Genomic DNA, 22,022 nt, shown 5'->3' with positions numbered 1-22,022 from the left:
CCTTCCAGGACCACAGGGTCAAGATGTACCGACGGTACATAGATGACCTGTTTATTATCTGGGGTGGTACAGTGGATGAGCTGTTGGTCTGGTATGCTGAATTAAATGGTGTAAACCCACAAGTACAATTTAAGCTGACCTACAATGCTGAGACAATTGATTTCCTGGATCTAAGGATTTTCAGAGAGGGTACAGGAATCAGCACTACCCTGTATCATAAAGAAAACAGATAGGAACTCATTATTGGACGCCACAAGTTGTCACCCTCCTAGCTTGAAGAAATCATTACCGAGGTCACAGTTCAAGAGAGTGGTCCGCAATAATACCGATCAGGACAAGAAAGAACATCAACTACAGGATATATACAAGAAATTTAGGAATCGTGGTTATGGATCCAAACATCTTGATCAGTCATTTTCTGAGGCATTGGAACTTACCCAGGAACAAGCACTTACCAAGGTTGAGAGGGTAAGGTTGAGAGGGATAAGAGTGACAAGAAAATAATATTTACCACCACTTTCTCACCTGAAAAATTAAAATTTTCCAAGATCTTGAAAGAACATTGGGACATTTTACAAAGTGATAAATCCCTTCCTTTTGCCTCCTGTGTGACACCACTCGTTGGCTTTCAACGTGGGAGATCACTTAAGGACATGCTGTTAAGACCTGATAATGCCAAGAGTTACATGCCAAGTACCTGGTTAAGCACTACCAAGAAGGGTTGCTTCCGCTGTAGTGGATGTACTACCTGTGGTGATTTTAACCAAGAGTAACACCATTTTTACATCCATGGTCCAATAAAAAATTCTATATACAGCATAGGGTTACTTGCACGACCACATATATTGTTTATCTATTGCACTGTCCGTGTGGCAGGTTTTATGTGGGCAAGACCCAAGATGACCTCAGGACAAGGATGGCGAACCACCGGTCAGCAATTCAACTGGCAATTAAGTCCGGTGATTCGGACCAACCGGTGGCTCGCCACTTCTGTACCAGTGGTCATTCTGTGTCTGATCTCCGATATATTATCATTGACCATGTCCCAAAAACTCCAGAGGTGGTGACAGGGGCAGACGTCTACTACAACGTGAGTCCCAGTGGATTTTTAACTTGGATACCATGTATCCAAAGGGACTCAATGTCCATTTGGACTATCAGTGTTTTTTGTAAAAGTTGTGGTGGATATATGCTCCCTGACTCCTAGCATCTTGTCCAAATGTAATGGACACTGATATATTATTTGTAAGTTTACATTTAGTTAGCAAGTGATGTTGGGGCTGTTGAGGCAAATAAGTTGTGGTATTAATCAAGTTGTTTTACTACCATTGGTTCCTAACATCAATCTTTGAAACAAATTGAGGATCATTTGTTTTATTAACCTAATATGTATACTACAATTAGCTTTAAGAGGGTATAGTGTAGGATTTAGAATAATGTCTATTTGACTGACAGCTCTAACTATGTGCTTAACTTTAAGTTATAGGAATAGAATATTGCACATGATTTTTATTTATCTAGCAAATCCTATGATGAAAACCTCTGCAGTGTATTTTGAATACCAAGATGAAGTATATTTAACCTTTAATTATATACTGGTGAATCAATTAGGGTGTTTAATGTCAGGCAGTGTTGTTTAGTTGCTCTTTGCGTAAGCTTAACTAGTAAGGTTGTGATTCATGTAAGCACTGTCTATAGCTCTCATTAACTGCATGTATATTTATCGCTGTATCGTTTTAAGTACATATGTTCACTATTTTCACTTTGCTTTTTTAGTTTGTCCCCCGTTGGCTCTCCCTATTTCCAGGCGCGCATGCGCAAGTTGAGCAACACGGATGCTGGGAGACTGATGGCGGCATCTCACGGTGGGGGTAAGTAGGTTTATAAGTTGTTGTACTACTAGTTTGGTGTAAGTGGTCTGAGGACGGGGAGACCCGAAAACGTTTACCAATAAACAAAATTGCAAACGGAGAGTGCCTTCCCAGTTATATTATGGATATATATATATATTATATATATATACTACACAAACATGCCTCCTACAAACTATACATGACATATTGACATTCATTCACAAACAATCATAATGATTGTCTGTGAATGAATGTCAATATGTCATGGACTGTAAATGATGCCTGATGAGCCTGTCACATACCTCCCAATATTCAAAATTTGAAAGAAGGACACCCCCACACTGGGAAAAGTCCCCCCCCATCAGTCATCATCTCACTTAAAATAAAAAAATGTCCCAGAATAAAAAAACAAGCAAAATTTAAAAAATATGTCACATTGTTGTCTGTCTGCCGCCGGCACACCTGAGGATCTCTCACGGCACACTGGTTGAAAAACACTGAGATAGAGCATGTAATTTTAAGCAACTTTCTAATTTATTCCTATTATCAATTTTTCTTCGTTCTCTTGCTATCTTATTTAAAAAAGAAGGACATCTAAGCTTTTTTGGTTCAGTACTCTGGACAGCACTTTTTATTGGTCGATGAATTAATCCACCAATCAGCAAGAACAACCAGGTTGTTCACCCAAAAATGGGCCGGCATCTAAACTTACATTTTTGGCATTTCAAATAAAGATACCAAGAGAATGAAGAAAATTTGATAATAGGAGTAAATTAGAAAGTGCTTAAAATGTCATGCTCTATCTGAATCACAAAGAAAAAAATTGGGTTCAGAGTCCCTTTAAGGCGTGTTACATAAATATTAAATAATCCCACTAATAGCACACCTGCACTATCCATTAAAAGTATAGACAGTGCTTAAAATAGTTTTGACGTGTTAGGGTGCATTCTTTATGTAATGATCCACTTGAAATAACAGATTGTGTGTTATACTTTGTGTGAAGGCTGCATAATAAATAACACACACTGCATTACCTTGCAATCTAGCCCTTAATACCAGAAACAGTAAGTAATATTCGATGTTTATATATATATGTATTGTATACCCTTATCATTGTACCCAGCGCTACGGAATTGCGGCGCTTTACAATAAATGTTAATATATAATATAAGAGTTTAGCTAATTGTAATCATTTTTGCAGGTAATTGGTAATCTTTTTACAGTTTCTACAGCAAAGAAAACCTTACAAAATGTCCTTAACTACACCCTTTGCGGTGCTATGTAGAAGGAGCACACAGAAGAGTAATTCATTAAGTAGGTTATTATGATGATGAATTCACAGGTCTACTGTAACATCTTTATACAATTTGCCACAAGAAACTTTTTATACTGCATGCAAAGACTTCATGTCTGCTTATTATAATTTTAGCAACACACAGTTTGTTTAAACCTTTAATATTTTGACTTGGCAGTTAAATATTTCACTATTTTCATCACTTACTAACTATTGTCTCGGAACAATAAAGCAATGGCTTGCTACGTTAGACATGATGGTAAGCTCTTATCTTTTAGAATATGTAATTTATAGTGACTTAAAACCTGCCATATGATTGTTAAAGAAAAGAAACCAGTAGGTACTCTAAGTCTTTTTTATAAATGTAATCTAAAATACTATATATTTTTCTGTTTATATATATATATGTATATATATATATATATATATATATATATACATATATATATATATATATATAAAAAAGATGTTTTTAATATAGAAATTCTATGAAAAGATCACAAAACAGAGGGCGCCTCCTAGCATAACACTGTGTTTGCAGAGAGATATGTGAATATCTTGTGTTGTTCTTATACTCACAAGAATGGCAGCACCCTATTGTGCTGAGTAAGGTATACTGGGATCTCTCAGTGTCCCAGCTCACTGGTGCCCAGCCAGGGATCAAGATTGCACAAAATCCCGGTGTCAGCTCCGGATAGGATCAAAAAAGCTCAGGCTTCCAATATGTTCAAAATCACTAAGGGTGCAGACACTCACCCAAAGTGCATAAAAAAGATTAAAATACAGATTGCAACGCGTTTCTCAGCTATTCTAGCTGTTTCATCAGGCATCTGTTACTGAACTAGAAGCACTGGCTTTTAAATACAAACTAACCAATCCCAAACTAGAACCCAGACCCGCCCTCACTTCAATCAGGTGTAATTCATTATTAAAAATTAGGACATCATTTCATGACAGAAAGAGATAAATAAAAAAACTTATAATTTGTATCTACTATGAAAGCTATAATACTATGCAAATGTATACACTAGTGGAGGTTCTCTATAAGAAAATGTACATAGACTGACTATGCAATATAGCCCCATCCTTATTACCATATGAGGCTAAACTTTCAAAATGATGGCCACTGACTGGGGTTTTAAAAAAATCATTCGGCCCTTTAAGGCTATTGTGGTTGACTAGGTGTTGTAAACAAAACATTTAAACAATTTCCTTTATTGTGTTCACATATGTCACTCACCATGGCGATGCCAAATAATTAATATGCCATAAGTGTGTCCCTTCTATCGGCTTGTTAATTACATTTTAGTGCATTATAGTTTGGTCCGATATTAATCCGTTATAAGTTTTGGATCGGATAAAAACAGCTGATCGAAACATACGCTGTGAGATCAAATTGGTCAATATAGAAAATAGACTATACCTAAAATGAAGGAAGAGTGTTATCATGTGCGTGTACATGTATAGTGTGCAACTTATAATGTTTAATACATGTGATGACATGCTACTATATGAAAAATAAAGTGAAGGCGTTAGAATGTGTAAACAATTTGTTGACCTCTAATAGTCAGTGCTCTATTGAGATCAATATTATAAATATTAACATGCTACTAATAATAAATGTGGTGAAGTGCTACTTTAAGTATCAAAAATGGGGGGGATACACTGTGTTAACAAATGGTGATAAAATGTGTTGCATATAATGGGGGGGGTGGTATTTTAAAAAATGAGGTGAAAACATTCTGAATAGGATATTGATCCAAGTAGGTTTGTATATTTCAGATTTAAAAATGTTCTAATAAAAAAATTAAAAAGGAAGAGTGGAAAGGAATTACTAAAAGAAGACTGAAACAAAAATAGTGATAGTGTGGCTTTGTGCTTGTATCATGATTTCTACGAAAAACTCTCACTTTTGTAATATGAACGCTATTATGAATGTATCTATCTTTTATTGTCGCTAAGGGGTGTATATATCTGATTATCAGGTGTAAGGGTTGTATGTATATACTAAGTAAACCTGTCTGTATATTACTGTGATTTTGTTTTTAAGGGGGGGAAAAAGACAGGATCAAGGCTAACTAACTAATAAACAGGAAAACAAAAAAAAAGATTAGAGATGGGAAGGATAACATCAAAAGGAGAGGTATATACTTTAATAGGAAAACACAAAGAAACATGCAATCCAACTCAGAATGGACTGTAGTCAATAACAAAGGGAGACAACATAGACATTACAACCATAATCAACACAACATAAAGTAGAGGAGTATCTACACATCAGAATAGGACAGGTCACATTACCTTCCAATAGACCTGGGTTTGATAACAGACAAGAAGGTACTTATTTAACCATATACACCGAAACAGACAGGGCACATCACCCCTATAGATTCGGATCTGGACCATAGACAAAAAGGTTCGGTCAAAACTTTTTTTCATTATATTAAAGATATACTGAACCCTGGTAATATCCAGCATAGGGCCAATACTCAGTCTGACAACATCTTTTATATATACCAGCCTCAACCTTTATAACACCCAGAACAGGTATAAAATACTATATCCTCCTTAGAGGAAACAGAGTCGATTTGAGAGAGATAATAGACCCTCCACTACCCCAGATCAGAGAGATAATATATCCCCAGACCAGTTTTTTTTAGAAAGACCCCCAAACACTCACAGAATCTTTTAGAGAAACCTCCCCTTAACCTAGCACTGTTTGGAAAAAAGACTCACATCACACAACCAAAGAGCCAACCAAGGGGGTCAAAAGAGCATACAGACATGGGGAGGAGAGGCAGAGGGCACTCGCAAAAAAGAAAAATTGGGCAGATTATCAAAAGGATATATGCAATCTCTCGAGTTATCAACTCAAGAACAATGACATTAGAGTTCTAGGAAAAGGTTTATCCTTTTGCCCTTCCAACACACACAAGATCTTTGACTTATTCGTAGATATTATTAAATTTACTCGTAAATTTGCACTCCAAAAATATTTTGCCTCTAGGGCATTAAAAAGAAAGATATAGAAGGATTAACCCCACACTGACTAATTCTATGAAACGAAAGGGATAACATCATCATTCACAGTGATATAGATATGGTAATAGACGATCTTTATGAGGGTTATATTCACACGAGATTAAGCCCACAATCGCGCTTTATGCCCCCCAGGGAAGAGGGCTCCTTTATAGACCTGTTCCAAGACTTGGTAATGGAAGATCTATCTGGTATCCCCAAACATGTCATTGTTAAATCAAACCTTTGGCCTAACGATCAATTAGCATTAACAAATTTAGCCAACAACAATTCCATAGTAATTCGCCATGCGGATAAGGGGGGGGATTGTTATACAAGATTGCAAAGACTATGTAGAAGAGGCCAACAGAATCCTTAAGAATAGAGATTACTATAGAATTCTACCCAATGATCCAACAAAGTTATTTATTAATAAGTTACTAGCTATTATAGATCGGGGTCATAAGGAAGGGATACTCACTTTTAAAGAAAAGCAATATATTACTCCTACTCACCCCGACATTCCTTTCTATTACCACCTACCTAAAATTCACAAAGACAAGAGACGACCACCAGGAAGGCCCATAATAGCTGGAATTAACAGTCTGACTGACAAACTATCGGCTTACATGTGAACAATCTATTTAGCCAACAACAATTCCATAGTAATTCGCCAGGCGGATAAGGGGGGGGGGGATTGTTATACAAGATTGCAAAGACTATGTAGAAGAGGCCAACAGAATCCTTAAGAATAGAGATTACTATAGAATTCTACCCAATGATCCAACAAAGTTATTTATTAATAAGTTACTAGCTATTATAGATCGGGGTCATAAGGAAGGGATACTCACTTTTAAAGAAAAGCAATATATTACTCCTACTCACCCCGACATTCCTTTCTATTACCACCTACCTAAAATTCACAAAGACAAGAGACGACACCAGGAAGGCCCATAATAGCTGGAATTAACAGTCTGACTGACAAACTATCGGCTTACATTGACCATTTTTTAAAAAAAATATGTAACACAGCTACAATCCTTTATAAAAGATACTACTGACTTCCTCAGAAAACTCTCTTTAGTCAGGAGAGAGGAACATTTTATATGGATGACATGTGATGTGTGCACTTTATATTCAAATATCTCCCATGAGATAGGAATAGAATCTATTAAAAATACTTATATGATGACATTTATATGCCCACGGACAAAAAAGAATATATATTAGAACCAATCTTTTTTATCCTCCAACATAATTATTTCAAATATCTTGATAAGTTTTTTCTTCAAATCAAAAGTACCGCCATGGGGATCAGGTTCGCCCCAAGTTACGCAAAACTTGGTGATGGGTAAGTTTGAAGATCTTTACATTTACCATCATAAATGTGGTAAGAACCTGGTCTTCTATGGTAGGTACATTGATGATTTGATTTTCATTTGGAACAGCTCTCCAGAATCAGCGATGTAATTTGTAGCTCACTTGAATAATAACAACTTTAGACTGTCATTCACTAGTAACATTCAAAATAATGGTATTGAATATTTAGATGTGGTTCGAACTTGGGACCAGAATAGGGTTTATATCTTCACATACCTTTTTCACAAGTTTAGACAGTAATACATTCTTGAAATATATTAGTATTCATCTTGTCAGTTGGAAATTAAATATCCCTTACAGTCAATTCCGTAGAATAAGGGGGAATTGTTCAGCATTAGATCAGCAAGCTGAGATTTTGATAAACAGATTTGGGGAAAAAGGGTACCCGGAACATCTGACAGGGAAAAAAATATAAATATGCAAACAAACAGGGAAACAGGCACTGCACAAAGATTTCATATATAAAAAATTCCAGGTTTATTGATCTATAAGCACATAGATAGAGCCCAGGTGATGCAGGTAGACAAACAGACCCAGGAGTCTGACGCATTTTGTGCCCCCTAGTGGCGCTTATTCATAGACATAGTGGATACACTAAGCATATTCCATTTAAGGGGACAACTTGAATACAATAGGCTATAGCAAAATGTTATACACCAATAGAAAAAAGCCTAATTAAGTTTAAAGCTCTCTCAGTAGAAGTGCTAAGTTGCATTCACATACACAATTAAAAACAAATTGATCCTAACAGAAGCAATATACATGTGAACAATTTCAAAACATATACTATGTATGTGATCCAAAGTAGAAAAGATCTGGAGCGCAAAAAGAAAAGGGAACTGCAATAGTGTGAGATCCAACAACACTTTTTATTAGCACGCAATTAAAATCTACTCACAAAATTTCCAAATAAGTCAAGCACATAGCATCAAACATGAAGAGTATTCCGGTGCTTCTCTCACGGCTGTATCCTTGCAAGACTCGGCGTGTGACGTCACCACCCGATCTACTGCCGCGAGATTTCAAACACACCTCTCTACTTCGTCAACTGTCAAACAGTTCAGATTCAAGCATTCGGCGCCTCAACGCGTTTCCCCGCCCCTTCTGGCGGCTTTCTCAAGAGTACCAACTGCTTACAAAAGGCTCCTATTTGTACTGATGCGATACTAGTGCCCCCTGCTGTTGATATTTGTAGGCGGAACTCTTCTTCTCCGGAACGTTTCTTCTAGTTTAGAGTAGCTACTCTAAACTAGAAGAAACGTTCCGGAGAAGAAGAGTTCCGCCTACAAATATCAACAGCAGGGGGCACTAGTATCGCATCAGTACAAATAGGAGCCTTTTGTAAGCAGTTGGTACTCTTGAGAAAGCCGCCAGAAGGGGCGGGGAAACGCGTTGAGGCGCCGAATGCTTGAATCTGAACTGTTTGACAGTTGACGAAGTAGAGAGGTGTGTTTGAAATCTCGCGGCAGTAGATCGGGTGGTGACGTCACACGCCGAGTCTTGCAAGGATACAGCCGTGAGAGAAGCACCGGAATACTCTTCATGTTTGATGCTATGTGCTTGACTTATTTGGAAATTTTGTGAGTAGATTTTAATTGCGTGCTAATAAAAAGTGTTGTTGGATCTCACACTATTGCAGTTCCCTTTTCTTTTTGCGCTCCAGATCTTTTCTACTTTGGATTATTCTACCCGGCTGCCGGACAAACAGCCAACCCCCTGTGAGCAGCAGTTTGAAAGGTGACTGATACAAAGTGTGTAACGCTGGAGGACATTTGCTACACTTTATAACATCAAAGCTTATGGACATTACAGACATTTATATCAGTAAGAACATTGATCAATTGATTAGTTCATAAGTGTGTACTATTATTAAGATTACTGGAAATTTATTGATTCCTCCTTTTTAACTATTCATAATTTGGTTGAGACAAGCGCTTCTAGTTTCATATATCTATTGTACTATGTATGTGATACTCATGAAAACCATATGTTACATAATAACTTTATATAGAAAAACCTATCAATAAGAGAGAGAGGAACATCAATGTAATCCTATTTATCAATTAAATAATTAATGTCACACTCTCGGTTCATACCCGTTGGTGAGTGGGTTTTAAGTTTCAACATCCAAAATAGCTCTTTTTTTCCCAAAATTTAAAATTTATTTCCTCCCCTAATAGGGGTGGTGGCTATGTCAATAACTTTGATGTTCATATTTGCTATATTGGTAAAATGATACCCATTAAAGTGATTAGCCACCACCGAATCTTTATTGTAATTCTTAATATCCCTAGTGTGTTCCCCAAACCTTTTACAAATTTCCCTAGAAGTTTGTCCTGTGTATTGAAACTGACATAAATTGCATGTTAAAAGATAAACAACAAAAGTGGTACCACAATTTGCATACAAGTCAGTTTCAAACCCATGACCTGTGCAACTACTAGAAGTGATTACCTTCCAATATGTGAGAGCACATATGACAATTGCGTTTCCCACATTTAAAATTATCTGTTTTATATAGCCAATTACATGTGTGGGTTTTATCTCTAACAACTAAACTTGGAGATAACTTTTGGCCAAGAGTCCTAGATTTTTTAGGGACAAATTTAACATTGTTAACATGAGGTTTCAAAATATCATCTCCTAACAAAATATGTAAATGTTTTTTTTTTCTTTTAATAACAGTGTTATATTGTTGGGAATATGCAGTAGTAAACACTATGGAATCCTCAAATCTAGAATTTAACTTGTTCTTATTCTTGTGCCCTACTGCCCTTCCCTTTGCTTTCCACTGTATGTTTTTATTTCTTTTCAACATTTTTCAATGGAATCTTCTGCATAACCCCTAAGCAGTAGTCTATTTGTGAGCTCTATAGACTGGGACTCATATACTTCATCAGATTTGGTGTTTCTTCATAGTCTAATAAATTGACCCATAGGTATGGCTTTGACTACATGGGTAGGATGCTGTGAGGAGGCATGGAGTATTGTATTGCCTGTTGTAGCCTTACGAAAGGTCTTGGTTACAATATTATTATTAATGATAGACATACAAAAAAAATATATAAATCCTGAATTTAAAAAAATTCCAGTTAAGGAACTAGACATAATCAAACAGAAAATGTCTTTTATTACTAATTATAATTCCAATTATAGAATTATAAAACAGATTATCAACAAACATTGGTATTTGCTCCAAAAAGATCCAATCCTCAATTAAATTTTAGAGGACAAGCCATCTGTCACCTTTAGAAGAGCACCCACGATAAAACATAAGTTAACACCCAGCAAAGTAGTGATGACAAAGAAAAAACAGGAAAAAAATCACCAATAATAATCAATTTGCCATCAAAGGGGCTTATTGATGTGGGGTCAAGAGGTGTAACATAAGTAAATATATCTCTCATGGAGCTACTAATGTCACTTCTAACACAACTGTCCGTACTTATCCCATCCAAGAGAGACTAGATTGTAGTTTCACATTTGTCATCTACTTAAATGTAAATGTGGGACCCAATATTTTGGCCGCACAATACGCAAAGTAAGCTGAAGATGGGGTGAACATTATAGGAACATTACAAAAAATAGTAATAAACACAGCGTCTCTAGACACCACAGAACTTGCCAATGGGGTCCTTCTGCAATTTTCGTATAACACCTCTGGAAAGTATTCCTTACAAACAAGGTTCCAATAGGTTTACTAGACTCTGCCAAAGAGATACCTATTGGATTTACACATTTGGCACTTTATTTCCAGAGGGTTTAAACGAAAATATAGATATGGCGGTTTTTTAAATCTCTAAGTGGTATGTGTATATATAATATCATTCTTGTATATTTTATATGGAATTGTGTTTATTCATTTGTAATCTCTTTTGTGCTCACATTGTCCACACTTGGTACACACATTTCATAACCCCTTTTTTCTCTCTAATAGGTATCCACTCACAAAGGATTGTGACAGTTTGTTAGTCTTATGAATCCCACTTAGGATTCCAATTAATATTATCCCGTTTACTCACAGAGTACTTCACAGTTAGCCATGATCCCATCTACGTCCTTCCCCCCCTTATAACAATAATCACAGCAATAGACAGACAGGTTTGCTTAGTATATACATTTGCTTAATTGTATTTCACATGAGTTTTATACACTTACTATTTGGTAAATAAGACACCCTTACACCTGATAATCAGATATATACACCCCTTAGCGTCAATAACAGATAGATACATTCATACTAGAGTTCATATCACAAAAGTGAGAGTTCTCGTAGAAATCATGATACAAACACATAGTCACACTATCACTATTATTGTTTCAGTCTTCTTTTAGCAATACCTTTCCATTCTTCCTTTTTTATTATTTTTTTATTAGAACATTTGAAACCCAAAATATCGCAACATACCTCCTTTGATCAATATCCCTATTCAGAATGTTTTCACTCACTTTTTAGAATACCCCTCATTTAAAGGAACACATTAACAATAGTTTTATATCACCATTTATTAACACACTGTACCCCCCCTTTTTAGCTCCATATAGTAGCACTCCACCACATGTATTATTAGTAGCATGTTAATATTTATAGTATTGATTTATATCTCAATAGAGCACTGACTATTAGAATCAACAAATTATTTAAACTCCTTCACTTTATTTTCCTTATAGTAGTATTTCATCACATGTATCAAACATGATAAGTTGCACATTATACATGTACACGCACATGATCACATGTTCCCCTTCATTTTATGTATAGTCTATTCTCTATATTGACCAATTTGGTCATTGTTAGTTTAAAAGATATGATTACATATATCACATTATAATCTTTATAATTGCGAATAAAGCTACCCTGCTATTTGTCAATCGGGGAAATTCCCTAGGATTTTCTACACGTTACATCACCAATGACGCATAGTGACATGCCCCCTGTTAGAACCAGCAGACCGATTTACATATCGCGGTCTTAGGTAGGACTTAGAAACGCCCATTACGGTTTGTTTATGAAACAACAACCATCACGCTGATCTCACAGCTGTCTTTATCCGATCCAAAACTTACAACGGATTAATATTGGACCAAACTATATTGCACTAAAATGTTATTAACAAGTCGATAGAAGGGACACACTTATGGCATATTATTGTAGGATAAAAAATATATATAGCTGTCTAGATCAGATTAGGAAACTAACACACATTAAAAACGTTTTTAGATATCAATGTATAAAATATAGGTGGCGCAAATGAATTACTGTTCCTAAATAAATCCTAATATTAAAAATATATATTTTATATTAGGATTTATTATGGCATATTATTATTTGGGATTGACATGGTGAGTGACATATGTGAACACAATAGAGGAAATTGTTGAATGTTTGTTTACAACACCTCGTCAACCACAATAGCCTTAAAGGGTCAATATGATTTTGTAAAACACCAGTTAGTGGCCAACATTTTGAAATTTGGCCTAATATGGTAATAAGAATGGATATATATTGCATAGTCAGTCTATGTACATTTTCTTATAGAGAACCTCCACTAGTGTATACATTTGCAATAGTATTATAGCTATCATAGTAGATACAAATTATATGTTTTTGTATATATCTCTATCTGTCATGTCATGAAATGATGTCCTAATTTCAATAATGAATTACACCTGATTGAAAGTGAAGGGCGGGTCTGGTTTGGGATTGGTTAGTTTGAATTTAAAAGCCAGTGCTTCCAGTTCAGTAACAGATGCCTGATGAAACAGCTAGAATAGCTGAGAAACACGTTGCAATCTGTAAGTGTCTGCACCCTTAGTTTTTAATTTTGATTGTAATAAACTGATTTTGAACATATTGGAAGCCTGAGCTTTTTTCATCCTTTTCAGAGCTGACACCGGAGGTTTGTGCACTCTTGATCCCTGGCTGGGCACCAGTGAGCTGGGACACTGAGAGGTCCCAGAATGCCTTACTCAGCACAATAGGGTGCTGCCACTCTTGTGAGTATAACAACACAAGATGTTCACATATCTCTCTGCAACCACAGTTTTATGCTAGGAGGCGCCCTCTGTTTTGTGTTTTTTCCACAGATTTTCTATTTTAGATTCGTTTTCATTTGGAGAGGAGCAGCCCCGATTTAAGATCTTAGGATATCCACTCTGTCACTGATACCAGGCTAAAAGGGTTAATCCCCTACTACCTCACCCCCTCTTGTTTCTTGGCAGTTTTGGGCTCCTCAGAGCACCAGAGATCTCCCCAACTTTCCTTTTGGGAGATTTTGTGTGTGAACCTGGTCTCTGATCAATCTATCCCTCTCCGACCAGCCTGGAACTACCAGCCGGCCCCACATCCAGCACCTGCCGGAACACTTTCCCTCCGGCCGCTTCGCAGGCCCCTTACCCCAGAGCTCCACTCTCTTGGGGATTGGTTCCCCTGTAGGTAGGGCAAGAGGTGGGCATACTGCTGGAGGTGAGCTCCATTGGGAACTGGGTTTTCAGCTGGCCAGGCCCATGGGAATGCCAGTCAGCCGCATCAGCTTGGATCCCTGGTCCTCTTCATCCCAGGTCACTCCAGCGATCCTTTGCCCCAGAGCTCCGCTTTTTGGGGAATTGCTACCTCTGGAGGAGGACTAGAGGTGGGACGATTACCAGGGAGGAGCCTTCATGGGAACCAGGGGTTTTGGACCCCCCATCTTCAACTACTCCTCAGCGGCCTTCCCGGTGTAGGGTTGGTCACCGATAGCTTTGGTCCCCAGTCATGGATCCAGGTGCTGTTTGGACTGTAACAGCTGGGGTCCAAGGACTATCAACAACACCCTGGAAGTGGATCACCCTGAATACACCATCCTTGTGCCGCTGGACACTGGGGAACAATGGGCACAATGAAGCCGTCAGCCTGTCTAGAGGGACGGGAAGGGCAGGAGATGTGAGGTACGGTTTCTGTATAAATGTCATGTGTGTTTCCCAATAAAAGGTTCTTTTTTGTTCACCTGAATGCTGGTATGTCTAGTTATTTGGGTGGGCTCCTGCTGTAATCACCTTCTCTGCTACATAGCAGCTGGTTCCAGGGGTTTTCAAGGACCCATTGGCAGAGCTATCCAGTCAGGGTAGCCGGAGATCCATCACACACTCCATTTGGGGTTTCCACTTTCCTGGAACACTCGGATGGTCCCTGTTTTGGACTCAGATAAGACTTTGCATATATGTTCTATCATCTATGTTTTATTAATGTATACCATTTACTTTGATGTGACATTGACCTCATTTGATTTTTAATTGTTATTACATTTATATACGAATTTACGCCCCCCTTGAGTTGAACATGATTGTGTTATCAACAGCAGGTTTGTTTTTTATATATTGCACATTGGTTGCCCCATTTCCTTCTGGGAGACAAATCCCCAAGGATCATTTGTTTGCACTGGTCCCTATAGGTCAAAATGTATGACTGGTTTATTTATACAATTCTCACAGGTGAATTGTCAGGTATTTCCTTTTGACTATATCCTTTTGGCTATACAGTATCTCACAAAAGTGAGTACACCCCTCACATTGAAGAAATTACACTTTGCTACAATGTAAAGTAGTGAGTGTACAGTCTGTATAAGAGTGTAATAATGCTGTCCCCTCAAAATAACTCAACACACAGCCATTAATATCTAAACCATTGGCAAAAAAAGTGAGTACACCCCTAAGTGGAAATGTCCAAATTGATGTTGATTGACCATGTCAAAGACTTTGACCCAGATTCTGATGTGTGGCACTCCTGCATTGAAGAGTTAGAGAAATAGCTGAAAGCAAATGATGTCTTCAAACATGAAAATATTTTCTTTACTGTACTTTGCTCCAGGAAAATGTGCAAACTACAAGGTGAGTGCAATACAACAGTTTTAATGTTCACTTGCTTAATTCATAGTTGTAAGGCTTTACTGTTTAGAACCAATACTACATATACTTTATTTCTGCCTTCTTACGTGCATCTACCAATCTGTTTGCTGCAATAGATAACAGAAGTGAATCTAAAGTCTACCCAACTTTCATTGGGTTTAATTATGAAAGAAAAAATGTTTCATATAATAGATATACAACCACATATATTTTTGTCTCATTTATTCTTTGCCTTTTTTGGCAAGTTTGGGCTCTACCAACGAGCAAACAACATCTATTAATTAAATGTTGAAGTGTTAGTTATCATTGATAGGGGAACACCTATTGGATAATTTTACTAATATATATGTGCTTGTTACATATGGTTAAACAAATATATTAGCAAATGTAGCCAGTATTATCATGCAAAAAAACTAGGAAGGCATTTCTGTAAGGAAGGGAAGTATATTATTGACCAAGAGATGTCTGCAGCAATAGATAAATCATGAATGAGTGGACATAGTTCCATTCAGTTTTCTTTATAAAAAATATTATTCTGAGCAGTTATTCAACTACTGATAAATAAATGCTAAATGTGCATTCTTTATCAGAAAGGGAAAGCTTAGCTTTAAATAGCAAGTAATAATTAAATGCGTATATTAGTAAATTGAATTGTCTATATTCCCGTAAATCCCAAAATATATAAAAATGCTCTTAAAAGAGGAATACAGAAAGTTTGATAATAATGTTCTGAATGTCCCATAATGCATAATAATAATAATAATAATGATAAAAAGATCAATTAAAACTAAGCATTAACTTAAAATATCCATCCTGATTGTTTGCTTTTCAGCATATTCACTATAGTTATCTTTAATATATTAAAGATTGTTTTCTCATATGCACAAAAGCTAATATTGTTACTGCGACTTCAGAGAGATTAAACTAAGTGACTATCTATTGCCAGTCTTTGGAGACCATTGTCTGTGAAAGTATAAGTGGAATGAAGGTCTGTTCTCTGTAGCTGCAGGCGATTGGTGTCAAACAGTGTTATGCTGCATCAAACAGTGGTGACAATTTCATTTTAATACACTGGGCACATTTTAACAAGCAAAGGCCGTCCCAGAAAAGAATACAATAAGGGAGCTGCCAAGAGTAAAAAACCTCAATAAGCTTTGTCCTTTGAAGACAAGTAGAGAGAAAAGGGACGCCTCAGAGCCAAGAGCAGAAAATACGCCTTCACTTAGAAGAAAAAAAAAACAGAGAAAAGAACACACATATTCCTTTCTCTGGTTTCACAATTGCAGCATTTAAAAACCAGTCCCTTAGTCTGCAGTTATGGGACATATTTCAGTTGGTGAGAATTCTAAACTAGAAGTGAATTGCAGTGTATATATTTTGAGCCATGTTTTCTCCTCCATACTGCAGCACATTTTAAACGGTACTTTTGTGTGTCTCTCCTTCACATAGAGAGATAAACTACTTTCAAGAAAAAAAATTGCCTTTTATAAAAGTCTTTGAGGGACCTTGCGGTACTGATGAGACGTCATTTGATCATCTCGCCAAAGCGGAGTGTATCAAGCCTTTAAAGAGAACAATGGTAAATTATCATTTATTACTCATCTTTTCTACACCCCACCAGGAGTGTAATTTCTTCTGCTGGCTGTGTTAACATTACCTCTCAATAGCCTGGACTTAAAAGGACATTCTAGTTAAAATAAAAATTTCATGATTTAGATAGGGCCTGTCAAATTTACTTTTATCATTAAATTAGTTTTTTTTTTCTCGTGGTATTCTTTGTTGAACGCTAAACCTAGGTAGGTTCATATGCAAATTTCGAAGCCCATGAAGGCTGTCTTTTATCTTAGTGCCTTTGACAGTTTTTCCCAGTTAGACACTGCTAATGCGTGTGTGCCATATAGAAAACGTGCTCACTCCAGTGGAGTTACCAAGGAGTCAGCACTGATTATCTAAAATGCATGTCTGTCAAAATAACTGAAATAAGGGGGCAGTCTGCAGAGGCTTAGATACAAGGTAATCACAGAGGTAGAAAAGTATAATAATATAACCATGTTGGTTATGCAAAACTGGGGAATGGGTAATAAAGGGATTATCTTTCTTTTTAAATAATAAAAAATCTGGAGTAGACTGTCCCTTTGAGTATAGAAACTTTCAGTATAGGTTGGGATACCACAGGCTAAATCATGCTGAAATAAGAGTAAATGATCTACTTGTAAACAATTTGATACACTCTAGCTATTAAAATGGATCAGTGGGAACAAATTAAAGGGGAGAAAAAATTGGGGTAAACTGTGCCTTTAAGTCACATGTTTAATTAAAATATCACAGGTTTATGATATTCACCTCTTCAACCTCACTCATCTGACACTGTAACCATATTGTTTCTTTATTAATAATCATTTGGCATTGTGAATATGGAGTGCATTTCTTATACGATAATCCAGGAACATCAACTGAGAAACAAAAATGCACAAAATATAATTTTTGAGGATTTATTGCTTTGATTTCTCATTATAGGTAAATTGAAATATGGTTTTCTAAGATCCTAAAATGCAGTTAATATTATCAATAAGTAACATTAGATAGAACGTTTAAAAAATTACCTTGCAAATCCGACTCCTCTGCTAACTCCATTGGCATCTCTTAATATTCGTGTAGAAATAACGTGTCCAAAGGGCTTCAACATATTTTCTAGTTCTTGCTCATCCATAGAGATTGGCAAGTTTGATATATACAGATTTGTAGGATCCTGCTCTTGTTGCTGCAAGAAAAAAAAATATTGAAAATAAATGAATTAATATATAACAGATATGATTTTATATGAAAAATATATTGAAAATAAATTAATATATAACAGATATGATTCTGCTGTACAAGCACACAACTAAATATTTGTATTTTTATTTTCAACAACCTCTCATTTAGCACTTTATTGAACAGTCATGTGACCTGCATCGGCCCAAACACAAACCTATATGCATTTAACCTATTATTAGTTATAAATATGAAAAAAGTAAGATAGTGTCCTTATTGATATTGCTTGTAAGGGGATCTGTGAAGTCACTGGAATATGTCTGGATGCAATATATGATGTCATCATTAACTCTTCCCAAATGATTTTTATTAAATTTAGAGATAAATGGGCTTTATTTATCAAGCTGTAGAGGGCGCTTCTGAGCCTTTTTGGTGGATTAGTGAGCCTGCAATGCTAAGGGGGCAATTTATCAAGCTGAGGCAGACAGGGGCGCATATAAGTTTCCCTGTCTGCCGCAGTTCGCCTCTGGCGGTCTGAATTCTCCTGGAGAAATTCAGCATTGCACACGAGTGCTATTTAGTGCTCGCATGCAATCCCGCCCCATACCCGTGCACAGCCAATCACGAGCGGGCAGGAGCTGTCAATCTCCCCGGTCGGAAAAGACTGGGGAGATTGAATTTCCCAACAAGAGGTGGCAAAGAGGTTAGCAAAGCAGCGGTCTGATGAACGCTGCTTGTTAAATATGGCGTGCAGGTTCTCGTGTGAGAACCTGCAGCCATATGGGCTCAAAGGCTGGCAAAAGCCTTTGATAAATTGACCCCTAAATATGAAGCAGGGGTCTTAAAACTGCTGCTACTTAAAGGGACATTGTTCACTAGATTTTTCTTTACATAAATGTTTTGTAGATTATCAATTTATATAGCCCATCTGAAAGTTTTTTTAAAAAATGTATAGTTTTGCTTATTTTTTAAGAACATTGTGCTGATTTTCAGACTCCTAACCAAGCCCCACAGTGCCAGATGTATACATGTGTTTACAGACTCCTGCAGGCTCCTGTTTATGTTATCTGTCTTTTCATATGCAGGGAAGGGGGTAGGTAGGGAGTGTCTGCTCTTTTTGTTTCCCCAGCCCCTTTCAGTGGCTGTCCCCGACTACCTAATTTACAGTGCTAAACTGGATTTTTAGATCAGCATCTGCATATTTTTCTTTATATTAGTGTCTATTACATGCAGTTATCTGAAAATAGGTGTATACTGTCCCTTTAATGTCTGCAACCTCGAATGGGGTGGAGTTTAATCATCCCAAACAGATCCAACCAGAATGATTCACAAGTCCTGCTGTCATGCAATAGGTTGTAGCTGCACAACAATTTGCACACACAATGATAAATGAAGACAATAGACAATTAACTGGTTACTCTCCACAATGCCGGGTGGCAGCTTCCCTCAGCATTTTAACAAACAGAAAATATGAACACAGTAATTTAGTCATAAAATAAATTACAATAATTGGAGTATATTAAAAAAGATAGCCACTCAAGGTGTTTAATTAGGTCATTCTTGGCCCTGTTAAAAAATTAAAAGGAATATAGAGTTTACGTAAAGACCTTAAAAAAAAAAGCACAATTAGGTAACTATAACGCTTAACACAGTTTACAGTTTTACAGAGTCTTAAAGATAAACAAAAAATGAAGATGCAAATTAACATTGACAGCCATACCTTTATAGAAAAGAAGCAACTTAGTCACATAGAAAGAACGCTAATGAAAGATATGAAAATATTTTAATGATGTTGATTTTAGGGTGGCAGCTGATTTGGTTTTCCCTTCAAAGAAATTGTTCAAATGAATAAGAGCAACCTTTCTGATTATCGTGGCATGTCCTACATAATTTGTTGAAAAAAGCTTTGGAGTAGAAAATAAAATAAAAGCATATGGACTCTCTGGGGGCATAATGCACGGCAGGTGTAATGATACATTACATTAATTTTTATGGTTTGGTATTATGGAAATCATAAAACTGCACACAGGCATTTTCCAATAAAAACAGTTGTAAATATATTGTGTTTAAATACCTTTCATACAATTTATAGAGGAATTTCAATAACCTCAATAGAAACTTCAAATAAACAACTGCTTAGATGAATGGTGCAAATCAACATATACCTAGAGCCTACAAATATGACTTGGATACCCGTAAAGAAGTAAGGAATGACCAAGATGCAGAAATAATTTTTGTGTATTACAAATAGGTCTAAGTAGTAGAATAGGATGGGGAAGTTGAAGCTATAAAATCCTCTGATTGTCCTCATTGTAGTAACCCTAAAAATATATATAAATATATGTATGTATATATATATATATATATATATATATATATATATACAAACATATACATACATACATACATATATTCAAATATATATATCACACATACATATATATTTCTATGACATACTGTTAACAAAACTTATTCATAACATCAATAAAAAGATCATAACGTTTCAGTGTCTGACACCTTTCCTAAATTTCAAATCTCACATATATTATAGGGCAGGCATTTATTCATGAAAGTGGTAATTTTGCCGTACAATGACTGTCTAATCAATATATTCAGTATATATCCCAAAACTGCTTTTTTTTTTTTTTTTTTTAAATCTTTTCTTTTATTATTTTTCAAGGAATCAAAGTTACAACATTTCAAAAGAAAGCATGTTCAATCTTAACAGAACAATAACATGAACCAGGAGCTGTGTACATAAATATGAAGCCATATTTGATAAGATTATAAACCAGACAGGGTTGATCAGATTATGACTCAAGAAAATGGCCAATCTATTAATTTATAGTTATCCTGGTTTTCAAATATCATTCAAGCGAGTTTTGCAATTTGTATTTCTCTGTGGAATGAACAGCCCATTGATCAGTAGCAACCAAGGGAAGGTTAGGAAAAATTTGAAAACAAAAGAAAACATAAAGATATACACTAATTTTAGGAATCTACATAAAAAGAAGAAAGCATAACAACCTCACTATCTCATATTAGTGTCATATCTGTAGTTTAGTCAGCTACCCAGGTGTGCCTATTTGGTTCAGTTTTCGGATTTTAGCATGGCATGTTGTTTTCTTATCCCCCGTTACCTCTTCCCTTCAAATCATAAATATATTGTTCCCAAAAACACAACATATCATGGTAGAAGCTCATTTGACCTATTTTAAAATAATGTAGCCTCTCTAAGATTAAAGTGTTTTGTACCAGATCTATCCATCTAGCGAGGTTAGGGGTCTGAGAGGATTTCCAGTAATTAGGTATTAATCGTTTAGCAGTGTTTATCAATATCTGATACAAACTTTTCCTGATCTTGCATGGGATATCAAAGCTTGCATTAAATAGAATCCTTTCCGGGGAGACATCTAGTTTGAGACCAATGATTTGACAAGCCTGATCATGTATTTGGGCCCAAAAGGGGTGTATGACTGTACAGTTCCACCATATATGATACATTGTGCCTTCTTGATCGCAGCCTCTCCAACATCTATTGCTGGCGTTGCTGAACATATGCTTTAATTTACTAGGGGTTAAGTACCATCTGGTGATGATCTTTGTGTTAGTCTCAAGAGCAGTTGCTGAATGTGCTGATCTGGCTGTAGCTTTAACCCCTTAATGACCGGACCATTTTTCAATTTTCTTACCCTTAATGACAATGGCTATTTTTACATTTCTGCGGTGTTTGTGTTTAGCTGTAATTTTCCTCTTACTCGTTTACTGTACCCACACATATTATATACCGTTTTTCTCGCCATTAAATGGACTTTCTAAAGATACCATTATTTTCATCA

At 36.2% G+C, this 22,022-nt stretch overlaps 1 protein-coding gene across 1 annotated transcript in view; it reads right to left on the bottom strand.

Annotated features, from left to right (window-relative positions):
• Positions 1 to 22,022, bottom strand: part of RBMS3 (RNA binding motif single stranded interacting protein 3) — a 1,116,133-nt gene that overhangs the window by 358,091 nt on the left and 736,020 nt on the right. The window contains exon 5 of the mRNA XM_053714248.1: positions 18,033 to 18,190. Coding sequence (XP_053570223.1) covers positions 18,033 to 18,190 — 158 coding nt within the window. The remainder of the gene's footprint in view (positions 1 to 18,032; positions 18,191 to 22,022) is intronic.

The sequence above is a fragment of the Bombina bombina genome, chromosome 5, assembly GCF_027579735.1.
Source record: "Bombina bombina isolate aBomBom1 chromosome 5, aBomBom1.pri, whole genome shotgun sequence".
NCBI classification, from domain to species: Eukaryota; Metazoa; Chordata; class Amphibia; order Anura; family Bombinatoridae; genus Bombina; species Bombina bombina.
Note: the sequence above shows the minus strand (reverse complement) of the source record. Positions and strands in the feature narration are given on the sequence as shown.